Source organism: Sceloporus occidentalis, unplaced genomic scaffold (genome assembly GCF_023333645.1).
Source record: "Sceloporus occidentalis isolate IW3139 unplaced genomic scaffold, rSceOcc1.0.p SCAF_2, whole genome shotgun sequence".
Classification (NCBI taxonomy): domain Eukaryota; kingdom Metazoa; phylum Chordata; class Lepidosauria; order Squamata; family Phrynosomatidae; genus Sceloporus; species Sceloporus occidentalis.
In genome coordinates, this window is record NW_028316982.1 from 179,557,660 (window position 1) to 179,577,966 (window position 20,307).

The following is a 20,307-nucleotide window of genomic DNA, read 5'->3' on the forward strand; positions in this document are numbered from 1 at the left end:
TGGAAGAAATGTTTTTGCCAACAGTCTCAAGAATTTGATCAGGAGGGCTTTAAACAGAGTTCCTTATTAAACAGCTCAAAGAACAACACAGATGATGGAAGAATTTTCGTTAGTTTCTACAGCCAAAGTAAGATAGCAGCCAGTCCTATGTAAACTTACCAGGAGGGCATAAAGTGTTCTACTTACTTGAGTGTTCTGCACATACCTTTGTGAAAGAGCAGGAATTAACTTTATAATTTTAAGTTGCAGTTCACTTGTCCGTAAGTCAAGTACACTTCCTGGTTAGTCTGCATTGTAATTTCTTATTTATTCTTCTCCACATCCCAGAAGCTAAGGTTTTTAAAGTATCATAAAGATTAGAAAAAATCACGAGGATAAGAAAAATCAAAGGCTGTTAGGGAGATGGATAATATAGCTCACTGTTATTCACAGATAGCCAATAGGATGGATGTACAATGGAAATCAATATGATTCCTTTCTGGTATATTGAACTGGATTATCCTCAAAAGGCAATACAGTTGTCCCTCCATATTCGCTAGGGTTAGGGGAACAAGACCCCCATGAATATGGAAAAACCGCAAATAACAAAAAACACTGTTTTTACCTGAGAGGACACCTCTCTAGGAATCTCTAGGTCCTCCAGTGCAACTCTGTGGTCAATGTCCAACATACACTGACCATAGAATGGCACTGGAGTAGCTACAAATGGCCTTTCAGTGCAACTTTTAGTTAAAGTTGACCACAGAGTTGCACTGGAGGACCTAGACAGTCCTAGAGAGAACATGTTAATGAAATTCGTGAATAATCAAATCCGCAAATATCAAATCTGCAAATATGGAGGGATGACTGTAATTACAGCGTGCCTGCGTCATACGCGGGCGCGCTTTACGCGGACTTGAGCTTACCCGCTCAAGCCGCGGGGCATGTGTGGGGCGGCGCGTCCCATTCAATTGAATGGGCGCGCCCACCCGTTGCGCCCCGCCGCACTGCCGCGCACGAGCCCCATTGTTTCCAATGGGTCTTGAGCATAGGCGGAATTCGCCTTACGCGGAGGGATCCGGAACGGATCCCCGCGTAAGGTGAGGGCTGACTGTAGTTTAATCTCATTAGTGGGTTGGTGTTTCAACCATGGCCTTTTAATTAAGCAATTTTCATAGTAGCGTTTTGCTTAACAGCTAGAAAATGGCATCCCTTGTGTACACAAATTTAATAATAGGTAAAAGTATTGTCTAAAGTGATACTGTGCTCTGAAGAAATAGCCCACTTGATTCCATTTCTGTCAGGTTTACATGGGCCCATTACAGATGGGCAAAATGTGGCATGGCAGCAGCGGTACTAGTTAGGGAGCACACACTATGCAGACGTTCCCTAACTCTAGTATGTACTGGCGGTATCAAAATGGCGGCGCCCTGACCACACAGGCGACTCCATTATGACATGACGGACACATACCATCTTCATGTCGCGTCATGCTTGTGATGTCATGAGTGCGCCATTTGCGCAGCGTCACAAGCACGATGCAAAAAGAACCTGCTTTTTGCGGGTTCTTTTTCTGCCGGCGGGAAGCCTCGCCGTTTGGCAGCTGAGGTTTCTCTCTGGCGGAAATCCAGGTACCGGCAGGCCACCCTTTTTGGGCGGTCTGTTCCGCGCCATTGACTTTCATAGGTGGAAGTAAAGCAAAGTATGGATACATCTTCATATTCTTGTTTACTATTAGAAAATTAATTGTATATAGTATAAATATAATTCCCCTTCCTGTGGCTGATGTAGTTGGAGAAAATTGGTTAAGGGGAAGTCTGAAGAGGGATAAGACCCTACTATCCTATCAATAACAAACTTGTATCATTAAGCAGGAATAGCAGCAATGCAACAATATCAGTAGGACTGGATTTTCCAAAAAAAAAAAAAAGAAGAAGAAAAGCTATTGTAAGTAATCCATCAGTAATCTGCACTGTAGAAACAATGCAGTTTGATACCACTTGTCATGGCTCCATCCTATGGAATCTTGGGATTTGTAGTTTGCTTTGGCAACAGAGCTCTCTGACAGAGAAGGCTAAACATCTCACAAATCCCAGAATTTGATAGCACTGAGCTATGGCAGTTAAAGCGGTGTCAAACTGCATTAATTCTACAGTGGAGATGCAGCTAAGTCTCCTGAGTAAACATAGTTGGAGAGTTGCTAGCTTAAAAAAAAGGATACAGCTCCTGTATCTTTGCTTGTTGTGTAAAAAAGAGAATTTCATCATCTTGTGTGACATTACCTAGAAGTCATGGAATAAGAAATTAATTTATAAATAAAAAGAAATAAAGTAAAGTAAAATATCCCCCCTAGCAATCTGACAAAACCCAAACATTATTATTTTCCAGAAACCACAGAATATTCAGAATTATTTGAGGAGGTACCCTGTCTTGTATTTCACCTGGCAAACCTAGCCCACACTTTTCTCATCTCTGCTATAAGCATTCAATGTTTCTGATGCCTTTGTTAGCTTTGGAAATCGCACTCCAAGAACATCTGAAGCTATTAATTGAGCAAGGCCATTACACAGGTCTAATACAGATCTTTCCTGGCATTAACAGCCTGGTGGCTATGCCTTCTTGCTATGTGACTTCAAGTCAATTTCAGCTTATGGTGATCAGAGAGCTTCCTTGGCACGATTTGTTCAGAAGATGTTTGCCATTGGCTTCTTCTAAGGCTGAGAGTGAGTGACTTGCTAAAGGTCACCCAGTGGGTTTCCATGGCTGAGAGGAGATTCAAACCCTGGTCTCTGGGATTCCTAGCTCAAAAGTCAGATCACTAAACCGTTCTGGCTCTGACAGCCATTGTGGGGTTTAATTCTTTCCTTGTCACACTCATGACAAAAATTGTCTCTCCAAAGCTGCTACTGCATTTCACTAGACCTTGCCACTGGTTTTACTGATTGCTCTAAGTCCATACTTTTGAAACTCATTAGGAGGATCAGAACCAACACCAGAAGTTAACAAAATGAAAAAGCATTTTCTTCAGAACAATTTGTCAGGACTATGCCAGGGCAAGAAAGAGTCACATTTCCCCTTTGTTTTCTTCCCTTAGTCCTGAAGATGTTTTGGGTTTTCAAGGCACTGCTATTTATACATTTTTTTAAAAAGGAAGTGTGACTGTGTTTCATTTGCACAATTAACATCAAGCCTTTTGGACCTCTAAAAGTATCCTAGGTGTTTAGATAGTGGTCACATGTACTCTTCACCATGCTATCCTTTTACTGAGGACACTGTGGAAAGAAAAGAGGGCAAAAAATCTGGAACCCAGTGCTCTGATGATGGGAGAAAAGGTATTGGGAGTGGGGCCTTAAATAATTCCCAGCTTTGCTACTTTTAGAGTCATGCCTACCCATCATCTTCTAAAATCAATTGCTTAAGGGGTTTTCAGGAAAGGTAAAGAAGGCAGCTGTTTTGGCAAGTCTGTAAGTTTCCAATCTCCTTTCTACAATCCTTGATACATTTACTTGGGAGTAACTTTTACTCAATTCTGAGTAAATATGCTTAGGATCAAGTGTTGCAAAGACAGAGGCAGCTGCAATGTAAGGATTTGTGGAGGGACAGGTATCTCATGAGCCTTTATTATGTACTAAGCAAGGTTGTTCTTGAAGATCTCTTTTAAGCTTTGGCCCCAGGACCTTTAAGGCTCCAGACCATGCCTGAAACCAGTTGTGAAACTATTTACATATGACTTGGAGACCTGCCACACTGCAGAACTAAAGCAGCTTGATACCACTTTAACAGTTACGGCTTTATCCACTGGAATACTGGGATTTGTAGTCTGGTGAAGTATTCAGCCAGATCTGTCAGAGACCTCCGATGTCTCACTAAAATACAAAATCCCAGGGTTCTGTAGGATAGACTCATAGCAGTTATAGTGGTGCTTTATTTCCCATGCAGAAACCAAATTCAAACTAGAAAAAACCCCAAAAAGTGGGTAGATTTTCAAACGATGCCGGGGGTTAACCTCAACAAAAAGTGGACAAAACCTGCAAAAGCGGGTAAATTTTCAGACGTTTATGTGATAGAGAAATGACGCAGGTCTCAGAGGGTGCTACTCGGGGACTGTAGCTCCAGTAAGAGGTACCTCACTTGTGGGGTTCCTCAGGGGGCTATTTTGTCCCCGATGTTATTTAACATCTATATGAAGCCGCTGGGTGAGATAATACGGAGTTATGGAGCTGGGTGCTATCAGTATGCTGATGACACCCAAATCTATTTCTCCGTATCTCGTTCGTCAGCCTCGAATTCTGATGGCATCTCTTCTCTCAATGAATGCCTTCAGGCGGTAATGGGCTGGATGAGGAAAAACAGATTGAAACTGAATCCAGACAAGACGGAGGTGCTCATGGTAGCGGCCCCGAAACCAAGAATTGGGTTGCAACCTCCAGCCCTGGATGGGGTCACACTCTCCTCCAGCGACTGTGTTCGCAGTCTGGGGGTGCTCCTTGACTCGTTGCTCCTGATGACAAATCAGGTAAATGCGACGGTCAGGAGTGCCTGTTATCAGCTTTGGCTGATACGCCAGCTGCGCCCTTTTCTGGAAGTAAGGGATCTCGAGACGGTTGTGCACGCGCTGGTAACCTCACGCCTTGACTTCTGTAATGCACTCTACATGGGGCTACCCCTGTGCTTGATTCGGAAATTACAGCTGGTTCAAAACATGGCAGCCAGGCTTGTCTCAGGAACATCTAGGAGGGACCACATTACTCCAGTTTTGAGGTCCCTCCACTGGCTGCCTATCAGCTTCCGGGCCCAGTACAAGGTGTTGGTTATCACCTTTAAAGCCCTAAATGGCTTGGGTCCAAGCTATCTCAGGGACCACCTCCTCCTGTACAATCCTCCCTGCGCTCTCCGGTCCTCTGGGAAGAACTTACTGCAGCCTCTAAAATCTAGGCTTGTGGCGACCTCCCAGAAGGCGTTCTCTGCTGTCGCCCCCAAACTCTGGAACGACCTGCCGGATGAGATCCGTCAGATAACATCATTAGACAGCTTTAAAAATGCGGTCAAGACGGATCTCTTCCGGCAGGCCTTTCCAGATTAACCATCCCGGTCCAGGTTCCGATTCCCTCATTCCTCCCGTGGCCCCATCTTAGTGATGGTTGAGGATCAACAGAGGGATATCAGGGGTTTTAGTTTTTAATTGTTGTTTTTATGCTTTGATATTGTGTTTTTAATATGTTATACTGTTTAATACTGTCTTAAGGGGGGGAGGGATAAAGTGTTTTTAATTGTTGTATTTTATATTTTACTGTTGTCAACCACCCGGATTGGTTTCCCATAGGGCGGTATACAAATAATAATAATTATTATTATTATTATAATGCGACATTAACCTGATGGAAAGTAGCCAAACCCCACTCCTTTTTCAATTCAGGAACTTCCGAAAGTAAAAAGGAGTGGGCTTTTGCGACTTTCTGTTCAGGTTAATGTCACGTTATTTCTCCTTTATACAAACATGTCTGAAAAACAACCTGCTTTTGTGGTTTTTTTTCACTTTTAAATCTTGGTTTCTGCACGGGAGTTAAGTAATTTGCCTCTGTGTGATAAACTCCTTAGTCCACATTCACTACAATAGTGTATGCTACCACTTCTTTTGCACGATATAACATCCAAAACCTGTAAACAGTGATATTTTCATTGGCTCAATACAGCTATCACTAGGTTGTGGAGTTTGGATGTTATTGTACTTTGCTATATGTCCATCCAATCTGGAGACTAGGGGTCAGATCTCACCCCAGCCATGAAATCTACTGGGTGACTTCAGTGTTTTTAGGGCAGATCGCTCTCTAAGCCTCAGGGTTAGGCAACAGCAAACCTCCTCTGAAGAAATCTCACCCCCCCAAAATCCCATGATAGATTTGCCTTAAGGTCGCCACAAGGCAGAAAGAACGAAGGCACACACCAAGAACAACAGATGGCCATCACTGCTTTCCCTGGATATGGCTCTTCTGTATAGTTAGCCTCAAAGAGGGGGAAACAATGATTCATTGTTCACAATGATTCAGGCCTTCCCCTATTCCTTTAGGCGACTCCTCAAAGCTGTTTTATTAAAGCAAAACCACTCTGGGAGACGCTCCATCATAGGCAGGGTGACCAAGCGCCCTCCTTTTCCAGGACATGTCCTACATTTCAGCCTTCTCCCTTTTGAGCATCACTAAGAAGCATGAATTTTCAGCTTTTATTTGATAAACTACTTCCACTTTCCTGGAAGCCCCTTCATATGATGGTGCCTCGTCCTCCTCTGCATTGGGTCACATATCTGTTCACCCTGAATTAGTGTCCTTAACTTTTATTTGATGAATGTCCTCCATTTCCCCTGAAGGCCCTCCTTTGCGGCTGGGACACCTCTCCTCCCCCTGAATGAGTGTTTTTATTGATAAATGTCGTCCATTTCCCTGAAAGGCCTTAGTTTGTGGTTAGGAGACCTCTCCTCTCCCCCGCTTTCCTCGAAGGCTCTCCTTGGAGACGTCTCCTCCTCAGCCAGCCTCTATTAACGTTTTAACTCCTGTTTGGCCATGCCTGCCTTTCTCCTGGCAGGCCCTCCGTCTCCCTTTGCGGTTGGGACACATCTGCTCAGCCTGTGTCCGTGTTTCTGAGTTTTGGCCCATGTCCTCCATTCTCCTTGAGGGATATAGGAGTGTTTTAGGCCTTTCCTTTGCAGTTGGGAGCCCTCTCCTCACTCTCTCATTAAGAAGCCTGCTCCATTTCCCTCGAAGCCCCTCTTTGGCGCCGAGGAGGACAAGCATCAGTCAGTCCCCCACCGCGACCCCTTCTCGGCCCTCTGCTTTCGGCGATCCCCGGCCTTTCCCACTTCCACAAACGACGTCTTTCTATCTCCTCGGAAGCCTCCCTCCTCCTTTCCCGGGCTGTTGGAGTCTCTCTCTTTCTCCCTCTCCGCCTCCCAATAACCCGGCCTTCAAAAGGAGGCGGGCGGAGAGGGAGGCCCGAGAGAGAGAGAGAAGATGGCGCGGGGGAGAGGCTCCGAGGCTGAAGGGGGAGACAGAGGAGGGAGGAAGGAAGGGCGGGAATAGTGTGTAGGCCTGGCTGAGGCAAGGCTCGGAGGGAGGGAGGGAGGGAAGGAAGGAGGAGCGAGGAGGAGGCGGCGGCGGCTGGGGAGCGGGAGGAAGATGAGGGAAAGCCCGCAGCGGCAGCGCTGGCGTCGGCGTCGGCGTCGGGGCTGCTTGGGCCGAGGCCGCGGGGCTTCCCCTGCTGCTCCTGCTCTCTAGTCCCGAGGGCGAGGTGGAGCCGGAGCCGGAGCCGGAGCGGCGCTTCCCGCCGAGGCTGAGGCCTGCTGCCCGTGGGAGCGGAGGGGAGGCCGCCATGCCTTGGCTCAGCGGCGGACGGAGGCGCAGGAGGCAGCAGCAGCAGCAGCAGCCCCAGCAGCAGCCCCAGGCCCAGGCGGCGTCGGCGGGGGCAGGGGAGCCCGGGGCAGCCCCCTCCGCCCCCGCCGCCTCCTCCTCCTCCTGCTCGGCCGCCGCCGCCGCCTCCACTGCCTCCTCCGGGGCCGGGCCTCGGGGCAGGGAGAGCTCGGAGCTGCCCTTGCCCTCCGGCTGGGAGGAGGCCCGCGACTTCGACGGAAGGGTCTTCTACATCGACCACAACACCCGCCAGACCTCCTGGATCGACCCCAGGGACAGGTGAGGCAAGCAGGCAGGATTGGAGCAAGGCTGCCTCCCCAGGACTAGCTTTGGGCGGCGCTTCCGAGGGCCCTGGGCCCGCAATGAGGGCTTCTAGGGACGGACGTCTGCTCTCCCTTTCAGAGGTTTGGCACTCCAGCTCCCAGAAGCCTCTGCCATGTCGGACAATAGCCTGGGATTCTGGGAGATGAAGTCCAAAAGCCCTTAAAGGGCAGAGTTTGGGGGCCACTGGTTTAGCCCATGGGTTGCCTATGAAAACATGATGGGGAGCCTTCTCAAAAGCCTAGGTCAGTGGTCCCAAACTGTGCCCTTTAAGAGACTTTTGGGACTTCATCTCCCAGAAGCCCCAGCCATCTGGGCCAACAGTAAGGAATTATGGGAGGCGAGGTCTAAAACATCTGGCCGACCAGAGTTAGGGAATCGCTGATCTAGATGGGTCTTTGGGCCAAAAACACACTTCGGAAATAACCCCCTTTGAGAGCAACTGTCCAGGCTCAGTGCCAGGGGATTCTGGGAAGTGTCGTTTTGTGAGACATTGAGCCTCTCTGCCAGAGAGCTTTTCTTGTCACAAAGCCAAGGCACCTTTGCCTCTTCCAAAAGGCACCTCTTATAATCACTTAAGCTTTCTCTTGTTGTTGTTGTTGTTGTTGGCATTCAAGTCATTCTGGACTTACGGCAACCCTATGATGGGGGTTTCTTGCCAGGTTTCTTCAGAGGGGTTTTCCCATGGCCATCCTCTGAGGCTGAGAGAGTGTGACTTGGCAGAGTCACCTAGTGGGTTTCCGTGGCTGAGCCAGGATTCGAACCCTGCTCTCCAGAGTTATATAGTCCAACGTACAAACCATTGCACCAGGCTGGCTCACAGGCTTCCCCTTACAGGATGAATGTCCACCAGTTCCAGACGCCACAACTCCATTTTGTTCCATGCAATTTGGAGTTGTGGTCAAAACAATAGTATTTTGTGTGTGTGTGTGTGTGTGTGTGTGTGTGTATATATATATATATATATATATAGTGTGTGTGTGTGTGTGGCTTGTTCTGAATAGCAACCCGGTTCATCGAGATTTTTTAGCATTCCTTGCATGTTTAACATACTCTAAATGTATTTGTAGTAGCAATAGATTTTGACTCATTTTCACCACTGTTTTCCCCCTTCCATATTTAATATTTGGGATGGGGAAAAACCTGATTGTTCTGGCAGGAGGTGCCCTTGTTTCCTGGCATCTCTCAACAACTTAGCATTGTGTTGTGTGTGACCCGGATTTTCCTGTATAGAGACAGACTTGGTCAGATTTAGAGAAATATAAAACTACTGTCCAGTTAAATGTCCTTCCTATTTTACTTACATAGTAGCATTTTCCTTCCTTCTATAAAAAAGTATTGGGATATACATTAAATTATAGTATCAGACATGTAATTTTTTAGCCCTGTGTTAAGGAGTAACTGTGACTTAACTTTTGTTATTTGTGCATGTTTTTACAGCGCTTTATTATTAGAGAATTCCTCTGATGGTGAAAAAGAAGATGATTATCTTTGGTGGTGTATACAGTGATGTGTGTACACCAAGTTCTACGTATAAATTATATGATAAATAATATATATGTATATCTTTTGTGTATATAAAGTATATACTTGCTGAGTAAGAAAGCTTGTCGTTTTCAAATTCTGAATGGTTCCCATTTTGGAAAGGAAACTTCTTTCTCGGGCTGCTCTCTATGTGTTTATTGTTTGAAAGCAGTTCCTTTAGAAACTAGGAATGTCCTGTATGGTGAGCATGCATGCATGCAATTGTGCTGTTGATTGTTTAAGTGTGGCATTGAAACCTACCTAGTAGTTGTAATAATGAAACAACAACAACGACAGCGAACGCCTTCTCTACATATCAAGCTGTCAACCTCATGGATTGACTTCAGTTGTCGAAAAGTGATGTGCCTTTCCCCCTGAAGAGCCTTCGTGGCTGAGCAAACGTAGCATTGAACTTGAAACTGGGAGACAGGTTAAACTGCATTTTGGCTGTGGACTTGGGAAGAGTGGTAATTGTTCAGTTTCCCATGTCTAAACACTGGAAATAGAAATATGCCGCTGGAATGTTGTGAGGAGGAATGAGAACATTGCATTAAGGTGCTTTACACGTGCAAAGCTCTATAGAAATGATTACTTGTAAAAACACCACGATTAGAAAACTGTCGTGGGTGAAATAATGCAGTGTTTATTTTTACAGTCTTTGACACTAATCCCATAAAAACACAAGTTCAGATTTTCATTCATGGTCATGGTTGGGAAGTTTGCTTTAACACATGTGTGAATTATTATAGGAAGAAGGACTTTTTTAAAAATAGGTTCTGTATTAAAGAACTTGCATCCTGTTTGTGTCTATTGTGCTTGAGCATTAAAAGCACAATAAAGAAAACAAGCAGTGTGAATGAGGCTGTGGTTCCTCTGAGCTGTGCAGACCGTTTCCATGTGCTTTCGTGGACCTTAGGACAAGGACAAGAGATGTAGGCCAATACCAGAGTAAGACTGGTTTAAAGTGAGCTGTGAAGATTAGTGCATTTTTGCAATCAGTGTGAGAAATATGACAAATTACACTGCCCTCCTTTTGATGCGCACGCTGGGTGGTGATACTGTTGAAACTTGCCTGAGTGTGTTTTGGTGGTGAACTTTCAGGGTTATTAAAAGACAGTCCAGTATTTCAAAACAACAACAATACTTATTTCTTACCTGCCTCTTGAGGCGGGGAACAGCAACCAGTAACAACTAACAAACAACATCAGTTAAAAAACATCAGTTAAGGATTCCACTTCCCAAACCCTTTCAGGTTTTGATCAAAGTGGAGAAGTGTTTGTGATTTCTGTTGCCCGTATCCTGCCGCCCTCCTCCATCCCACCTTTTATTTACCTTGAAACAAGAAAAGAAGTGAAGAAGAGGGTTTTTACTTCTTTCCTCTTTTGCCATCCTGCCATTTCACACGTCCCTTAGGTCTTATAGTCTTCCCAAGGCCATCTACGATTAGTAGCCTTTGGGAAAATGCCTACTAGTTCTGTACACCATTACCTTTTCAGTCCTAATTCTTGATATGTAGAAGAGCACACCAGGGCCGAGAAGCCACAGTGCTACTCACCTATAACTAACTTCAAGCAACAATGAAAATTTAAGACGGCCTTTGGTGGTATCTTTCAACCATATGCTACTCTTAGCCAGTGGCATTTTTGTCCGATGTTGCCTTGTTTTTACAGTCTCTCTCCCTCTCTGACCCTGCCTCTTTCAGTCTTCTTACCTGCCTGAACATTCCTAAATAGTTCTATACAGGGAAGGTTTTTGTCTGCTTTTCGCTCTGTGTTGAACTCCCTCAGAAATTTCTTCTTGGCCTGCACAACACCAGGGGTGAGAAATCTCTGCCCCACAGGTCAAATGTTGTTCTCCACACCCTTTAGAATGGACATTTTGGCTGTTGTTTTTTTAACTAAGATCCATTGTCCTACTAGCCTGGCTTTCTATTACTGATATTATTAACACCTTTGTACTCATTCACCCATATAAAGTTAATGGAGGAAACATAACACAACTTGGATGCAGATGAATGCCAAAATTCACATGTTGTGTTTTATGTGCCAGTAATCACACTTGCAACTCCATCCAGTTCTGACTTTCATCCTACCCACTCTTGGTTCTAGCCATTCTCACTGCTGATTACATCAGGATTTGATCAAGGTAATGTAGACCTCTTCAAGGAAAAGATTTTCCCTTCCCCATTGTGTATACAACATGTGCGATAACCAGCACATTTTATGCTTTTTAGTCATCTGCTTGCTAATGACCTGCATCTGTACTCCAGAGATTCTTTCTCTACTCAATTTCTAATTCCCAACTGCTTTTTTAAAATGTTTTTACTTGGATAAATTTCTGTCTTGTCTCTACTTCTCAGTGTTTAAGATAGTTTTGTTCTCATCATTGTTCCCAAGCCCTCCCCTTTTGTTTGCCTTACTTAATCTATTGAAGCATCACCATTTACTTTGCTGAAAGATAAAGCCTTGGCACTCTCTTTGATTTCTCCTCTTCCCTGCTCTTCCAGATCATGTTGCTTCTCCCTGGAGTGTTAAAGAAAGGTGTGTGTCTTCTTGGCAAAAATCTTGTCCATGCCCTGTCTGTTGACACACCTTGATCAGTTTAAGTGTCAAATGTTGCTAAAATACTTCCTCTTCTTTGTTGTCCTTTCCATCTGTTGCTTCTCCTTGGAGAAGAAGGTACTTCCTGTCCACTCCAAGATCTCCATAAGAACTATGGAAATATCTCCCATGATACTTTCATAATGCAAGCTCACTTACTTCTCCCTCATACCTTTGCTTTAGAAGTTTCTGTTCAAGTGAAGCCTTTGGCACAGCCACTGGTGTTATTTAGGATCTGTAACTGCAATAATATATTTAACTTTCCAAGGTTCAACGTCTCTCATCTTTCTCTTTTGTGTTTCTGGCTTTTTTACACAGGTGGGTAATTGTACCAGAGAATGGTGGGTAGGATCTGGTGACAGTAGTAGTCAGCAGGTCGGGCTGGCATTATCATCTCCTTGGCCTCTTGACAGTGGAAATACACTTGTTCATTCACATATTCTCACTCTAATGTATGTAGAGAGATATTGTAGCACCTTTGAGACTAACTGAAAGAAAGAAGTTGGCAGCATGAGCTTTTGTAGACTTAAGTCTACTTTCTCAGGAATCTATGAAAGCTCATGCTGCCAACTTTTTTCTTTCACATAGTCTCAAAGGTGCTACTAGATTTCTCTACATACTGATTCTACAGATTAACACGGCTATATCTTTGAATTCTAACATAATGGTACATGAAGGGAGGATTAATTCTACCATCTCATATGCTGCATTATTCTCCTAATCACAGCTCTATCAAACGGGTATTTGGCAGGATTTAGATGAGAATGAGAGTAATCCCAGCATGCCATCCTTCCTGCATGTCTTCTTCACCAGCTCAGTTGCATCCCAGTGCAGTTGTCCTCACTGCTATCTTCAGCAGCTAAATTGCACTCGTGTAGCCCTTCAAAACTGTCATATGTATGAATGGTACAGTATAAATAAGCAATGAGGAAGTGTATATATTACATATCAACAGAAGCATTGTCAAGATTACAATTTCAGTTTGCTTGATTCTTATGAAAGTGAATAATGTTGTAGCGGTGTATCAGGTCATACACCCTTTACCTGCATTTCCAAGGAAGCAAGCAAGAACATTTTAAAGTATTTTACGGTCCTCTGAAGGAAGGAATATGTGTTTTTTAATACTGAACTGTGCTTTCATAAGTGGAAAGCTTGACTATCAGCCAGAACTACCTTGCCAGAAGTATGTGTGGAATGTCGAGTAAGCCCCAGAAATGTTTAAATTGTGCCTTTGTTTAATGAAAACAGTAAAAATGTGTGCAATTCCTGTTTTAAAAAAACAACAGTAGAGCAAGTGTACTAGCCAAACTTCTCATACTTTTAATTTTTGAAAACAGTTCTTGTGTGAGCCATTCTTCCATGTACATGGTTCAGTTCAATGCATATAGCACTAGGATTCAACATGTTACTTTAGAATCATAGAATAATAGAGTTGGAAGAGACTGCAAGGGCCATCCAGTCCAACCCCTGCCATGTAGGAACTCTCAATCAAAGCATACCTGACAGATGGCCATCCAGCCTCTGCTTAAAGACCTCTAAGGAGGGAGATTCCACTACACTCCGAAGGAGTGTGTTCCACTGTCGGACAGCTCTTACTGTCTGGAAGTTCTTCCTAATGTTGAGGTGGTATCTCTTTTCCTGTAGCTTGCATCCATTGTTCTGGGTCCTAGTCTCTGGAGAAGCAGAAAACAAGCTTGCTCCCTCCTCAATATGACATCTTTTCAAATATTTAAACAGGGCTATCATATCACCTCTTAACCTTCTCTTCTCCAGGCTGAACATCCCCAGTTCCTTAAGTCGTTCCTCATAGGGCATGGTTTCCAGACCCTTCACCATTTTAGTCACTCTTCTTTAGGTGTGCCCAAAGGCTATAGTATACCAGCGGAAGCTTTTATGCCAAGCAAAAGACTGCCGTGTCACAAATTATTTTTGAAAATCCCTAAAACCTCCCAGAGCAGTATGCTATATGACATCAGCCACTGGTATTTGAGAAAGATAATCTGGAGATTCCTTAGACATAGATTAAGAATTTACATATTTCTGTGGTTTCTATGAAGGATGACATGTTGCTTGTTGTGTATTGTATCCATGAAAATTTCAGAAAATAGTTATAGATTCTGTATGTTGTACACTTTAAGAATTAGTGTGAATGTGACATCCATTGTTCAGTAAGAAAAGCTGAAATGTACACATTTATATACTCATTTTGCATGTTCTGCTGTACTGATTTTCCTTACATATGGGATAATGGAGCAATGTGATGTACTGACTCTTCAGCACCTACTTTATTTATTTATTTATTCCATTTATTCACCACCTTTCTCCCATAGTGGGACCCAAGGCAGCTTCCAAAGAGGATGAGCTTTAGTGTTTCTTTTTTAAAAAAACACACAATTAAAAACGTCCACCTTATACTGTGTGAATCATTTAAAAACCAAATGAAAGTTAATAAATAAAACACCCATCTCCAAGAATGTTCCCTGTTTATCCCTTAAAAGCCGTTACTATGTTATGAAATAACTTCATTTCAGGTCTGCATAATTTACTAGCCTACATACATGCCCGTAAACATCTATGGTCTTTGCATTACAGTGGCACGTAATGTTTTCAGATTTGATCATCTTGAGGCACTTGGCAGGTGAAATATTTGTGGATGGTAACATGCAGTGAGTGTTTGAGTAACCCTTATTTGAAAATGTTAAGACATATGGGGGATGGCTAAACTATTCTGTAGATGAACTAACCTGATATATCTTTATCTGTGGGACAATACCTATTTTCGTAGAGTGTAGTGCAAATGTCTCAGGCTCCTCTTACTTGCATGATTTTTAGAAGGTCTTGTGTATAGTTCTATGGAATGCATTGTCAGCATATATAGAACAGGCAGGAAAGGATTAAATGGGTGCAGTGGGAATTCATCATAATTCTGAAGTCAGCAGTTAATTCAAATCAGTGTGCTTAACCATTGTCTTCAGCTGCCGTAATAGTATTAAAATTCTCCCCTTTAAATAGATTAGTGAAAATGTTCTTTTGAAAAATATTCAGTCAACTTGTATAACTAGCTAGGACTATACTAATATTGATCAGTTCTTCATAACATACATTGAATAACTGAGTGTTGTGAAAAGATCAGATGAGACGTTTCAGTAATAACATGCCCTTGGTTCAAGAAAATAAGAACATTTTTTCCTTGCATACAACTTAGGTCTTACAACTGCCATCTCTATGTTTTGGATGAAAGCTCCTGACCTTCCCGAGCATTAGGTATGCTGGCTTGAGATAATGGGATTTACAGTGCCAGATTGTGTTAAAGGTGTATTAGGTGATCATTTAGTTAAATATATCAGTTATAAATTTAGGGACTTGCTCAGGACCTGGCTTGTGAAGTTGTGTGTAGAAATACATTTCCTGCAACACTGGCTGTGGAAAGTCTCAAATGCTTTGGAGCTGTGAAACTAAATGAGTATTTAACCTTAAAAAAAGGAGGGAACAAGTAGGAACATATTTTCCCTAGTAGGAAAAGTTTGCAAAGTCTGTGAGTGTTTAAGAAAAAGACAGATCATGATCTGTGTTACATAAAAGCTTGCTTCATCATAACTAATAGGGAAAATGAAGATATCTAGTTGACATTGGGTTTTATCTGGGGATTACACAAAAGAAAGGTAGGATATTGTGACTGACCCTTTCTCTTCCCTTGCACCTGTCAAAAGGTCTCTGTAGAGGTCTGAAAACTGTAGGCTATGTTTCAGATTTGATCACTTCCCCTGAATAATCCTAACCTGGAATAGACCTTTTTCACAGCAATTTCAAACTGGGTTCATATTTCTGTTGAGATGTTCACAAGACCAAGATGGAAGTCACCTTCAGGTGAGACCACACTAACATACATGGAGATAGCAGCCCCCCCCCCCCCCATATGTTTTTTGTTATTTTCTTACCATGCCTTCAGATTGACTTACTATCTCTGTCCTAGGGTTTTCTTGGGAAGATTTATTCTGAGGCAGTTTAACATTGCCTCCCCTAAGGCTAAGAGAGTATGACCTATCCAAAGTCACCCAATGGGTTTCCATGACTGAACATGGCTGAGATTTCAAGCCCTAGTCTCCCAGAGTACTAGTCCAACATTCAAACCACTGTATGGTGTTGCCTCTTCTCTACCAAGTTCTATGTCATGTTCAGGCCTCTAGTGAGAATCCATAGGGCTTAAGGCAGGATGTATGTTGTGGCTCCTGAGAAAGCTTCAAGTGAACATCTTTTTCTAACAAGGTCTAAAACTAAATGGAAGTGTTTTATCCATCCACAAAGTGAGAAGTTTAAAAGGGACAGGCATTTGGTCTTTTCCTCTGTGTCCAAGAAATCATGCCAGCCTCATTGGTGACATCAATACATTGTCTCCTGAGATTGTGGAGCAGTTGAAAAAGACAGTGCTATCCTACTCCTGGTGCTAGGTCTACCACTGTTGGTCTGGACTCATGGATCTTGATCTTTTTGGGTTGGTAGTGTCTGATATCTCAGGCTTGGGGGTCTCTGGCTTTCCAGTGGTGTTCATTTAATGGTTTCTTTGTTGGCACTACTGGTACTTCAGCCTCTGAATTTGTGTCTTGGTTACTCCTGGGGCCAAGACATTGTGGCTGGTGAATCTCAAGTTTCTAATTAGAGACAAAGTAGACCTCACAGTCTTGTAATCTGCTTACCTCTGGTTTAGAGAATGAATAAGAGATGGTGATATCTGCCAGTCTGCCACATTAATATAGCTGGATCTACCTATGGGTGATGAAGTGGAAAAGACCTTGCATATCTTCTCCATCCCTTAGATATCATTGCTGTAGCCTCATAGTTTTGGTATTGATGTTATTCTTAGGTCTTTCTTTTTGTTTTGCTTGTTTTGCCAGTTTTGCCAGGGTGCTTCACAAGTTTGCACCCACCATCTAGGCATGAAACTGATTAGGGAACTTAAGAAAGCGGTGATTGATTTGACATGAATGAATCTGTCAGTCTGAAATTATCTTGGATATTCTGCCTACAGCAAGGGGAAACATACACTAACTGGGTTGCACTGCTGCATATGTGATTTTGGCTGAGATTTAGATAGATTTAACAAAGATTTGAGGCTATAATTAGAGCAACTTTTACACATGTTTAAAAATATATAAACTTGAGCTGCTTTAATAGGGATTTTTGTAACTGTCATAGTGTTGTATTGTTATTTCATAAAGCAGCTCACCACTAGTTGTGTGTGTGTATCCCCCCCCCTTTTTTTAGGCTGCACATGAAATATTTTTGCTGGAAGCTTGTTTAAAGATTCAGATTTCCGTTGCAGGACAGTAATGTTATGCCGCTGTTTTAGCTGATTGTAACATTAATAGTATTGAGTCCCTCATTCTATCCTGCAGCACTGGAGATAGGATTGGCTGCATTTAAAGCTCACTTGTTATGCATAGATTAAGTACAATGCCTGAAAAAGGATTTTTAAAAGAAAATTAATGACATCCACCCCTTTTAGATTTTTGCATGAAAGTGATACAAGGAATGGAAATGTGTAGGGAAGACTGCAAAATTAGTAATTTTTTTTTAATTTATCTCAAATCCACATAACTACCAAATAGGCCTTTTACATGGTGTGACAGTATAAATTCAAACTATTTTTATTTTATTGGTCTTTAAAAAGGTATGTGTGTGTGTGTGTGGGTGGGGAGGAGCAGTGGCTTCTCGCAATCTTACACTTTTTGTCTTCATCCTTGAAAATAGCAGAGAAGGGCTTCTGTCAGACTAGTTGAAATCTGAGCTCCCTCCCATGGGAGATGTCTTGAAAAGAAAGCACAAGCATTACACTGGAATGGTGTAAATCTTGTTGTTGTTATTGTTGTTGTTAACTGCCTTAAGTTGGACCCTGACTCATGGCAACCCTGTGGATGAGACATTTCCAAGACCCCCTATCCTCCACTGTTCTGCTTAGGTCCTGTTAACTCATACCCATTACCTCCCTAATACAGTCTATCCATCTAGTGTGCCGTCTTCCTCTCATTCTACTTGCCTCTACCTTTTTGTCACTTCTGATGAGTCTTGCCTTCTCATGGTTTGTCCAAAGTACAACATCCTCAGTTTTGCCATCTTGGCTTCTCGTAAGATTTAAGGCTTGATCTGTTCAAAGAACCCATTTGTTTGTCATTTTAGCTGGTATCCTCAGCACTCTTCTCCATCACCACATCCTAGACGAATTGATTTTCTTCTTATCCACTTCCTTCACTGCATGTATGGATGGTCTTGCATCCGTACATGGTAATGTGGAATACAATGGCTGGTATGATTCTGACTTTAGTTCTCAGTTGTACAGTGGGTCCTTGTTATCCACTGGGGGTTGTTTCCAGGATCCCCTGTGGATAACAAAATCTGTGGATGCTCAAGTCCCATTAAATATAATGGCATAGCAAAATAGTGTCCTTTATATAAAATGGGGAAATCAATGTTTGCTATTTGGAATTGATACTTTGTTTGAATATTTTCAAGCCGATGTTGTTTGATTTCGTGGATAAAAAAATCTGTGGATAAGGAGGGCCGACTGTATATCTTTAGGGTCTTTTCTAGTTCTTTCATTGTTGCCCTTCCCATTCCTAGTCTTTTTCTGATTTTCTGACTGCATTCTCTTTCCTGATGGATCCAAGGTGAAACGCTTACTATTTCAATTTTCTTATTGTCTAAGTTGAATGTATGTAAGTTCTCCTTGGTCATTATTTTTGTTTTCTTTATGCTCAGCATTAAGCCTGCCTTTACCTTTCCTTCTTTGACCATCCTTAATAATCATTCCAAGTCTGTTCTGCTTTCCGTTAGTAGTATGGTGTCATCCACACATCTTGGATTGTTGACATTCCTTCCTCCTAACTTTATTCCTCCTTTCTCTGAGTCTAAGCCTGCTCTTCGTGTGATATTGATAGAAGACTGCCAGTTGGGAATCATTCTGTTTCTTCATATTCTGTTCTAACAGTAGCCTTTTGTCCTAAATACAGATTTCCCATCAGGACTATTAGATCCTGAGTTAAATCATACGTGTGAAGTAAATTAGACCTGTTCCAGCCATTGGCCTTGCCTGTTGACTTATGGCAACCCCATGAATTTTATAGGGTTTTGTTAGGCAAGGAATACCCAGAGGTGGTTTTGCCAGTTCCTTCCTTACTTTACCTAGCAAATAAAAATAGAAACAATACTTGCAGGGGCTCTGTTTGGCAGGCAGAGGTGCAGGATGTCGGGCTTCCCCCTATACTGGGAAATCGGGACTATAACTGTTGGAATTCTAGCTGCCTGGGGCTGACATGCAGACAGAATATCAATTAGTATTGCTTCCATCAACTTTACACATTAAACTGGTTAGGTTACATGCTCCAGGATTTGGTAACTTATTTTTCTTAAGATCCCTGGCAAACTTCATTCATTGTTTCATGTAAGTTACTTAAGCAGAAAGCCAAGCTTGGATTCAACCATACACGGCTGGAAAATATATATTTTTAAATTTAAATTCCAAAAAGCGAACCTTGATTTTGCTATTTTATATAAGAAACACAATTTCACTATGCCATTGTATTTAATGGGGCTTGGGCATCCACAGATTTTGGTATGTATGGGGTGGGGTGACTGGTTCCTGGAACCAAACCCCAGTGGATAACAAGGGCCCACGCTGTACCGAAATTATCTGAAATGGTTTTTTTTCTGTATGTTCAAGTCTGAATCAGCATATACATTTTTCCGAGGATTTATAGACAAATGGACAAAGTTCATATAAAGATGAGGTGTTACACAGTATAAAAGTATGTTTTTTCGTGGGTTTCTCGGGCTGTGTATGCTTTTAAATTTGAAAATAAATTTATGCCTACATGGCGGCATGGTCCCATGGAAAATGTGTCCTGACTGTGAGAACACATATACTTTACTTTTACATAAATAGTCTCTTTTAAAATGCAGGCTTTGAAGTTCATACATTATACATTATTTTTAAGATAGGCTCAATGGTATATTTTAAAATATGCATTTTCTGCTCAAAAGAGCTCTGCACTGTCTGTTATGGTAAAGATAGAAAAGTTTCTCTTTATTTTTTGATTATCTGTGATGCTGGTATTTGTTGAGCTATTTACAGCAAACCAAATCCACCCAGCTAGCCAAGTAGAATATAAATTATGTGGTTCAAAATGTATTAGGTTATATATTTTTTTTGTGTTATTGTATTTACATACAACCCAGTTTTTTTCTTACACTAATACTGAATTTCGCAATCAATTATTAGATATATTCGGATGGATCAACATGAGCATTTTCTTTGTGGATGTTTTAGTATCAGGTTTTTTTATTTAATAAGGTGTGCAGTTTTATTGTTCCAGTGTTGTTGAACCCCTTCACCCTTCTTAGCAGGCATGACAGACTTGTACTTTCTTCTATTAAAGCAATGTGCAAGAAACTTCAAGGTGGCATTTATGAGTTGTGGAATGAAAGGTATG

At 42.4% G+C, this 20,307-nt stretch overlaps 1 protein-coding gene across 1 annotated transcript in view; it reads left to right on the forward strand.

Moving 5' to 3' along the window:
* Window positions 1–7,145: 7,145 nt before the first annotated feature.
* Window positions 7,146–20,307, forward strand: part of WWC3 (WWC family member 3) — an 81,959-nt gene continuing 68,797 nt past the window's right edge. Inside the window, exon 1 of the mRNA XM_089511594.1 lies at window positions 7,146–7,658. Within this exon, the coding sequence (XP_089367720.1) occupies window positions 7,342–7,658 (317 nt within the window). The 5' untranslated portion in view covers window positions 7,146–7,341. The remainder of the gene's footprint in view (window positions 7,659–20,307) is intronic.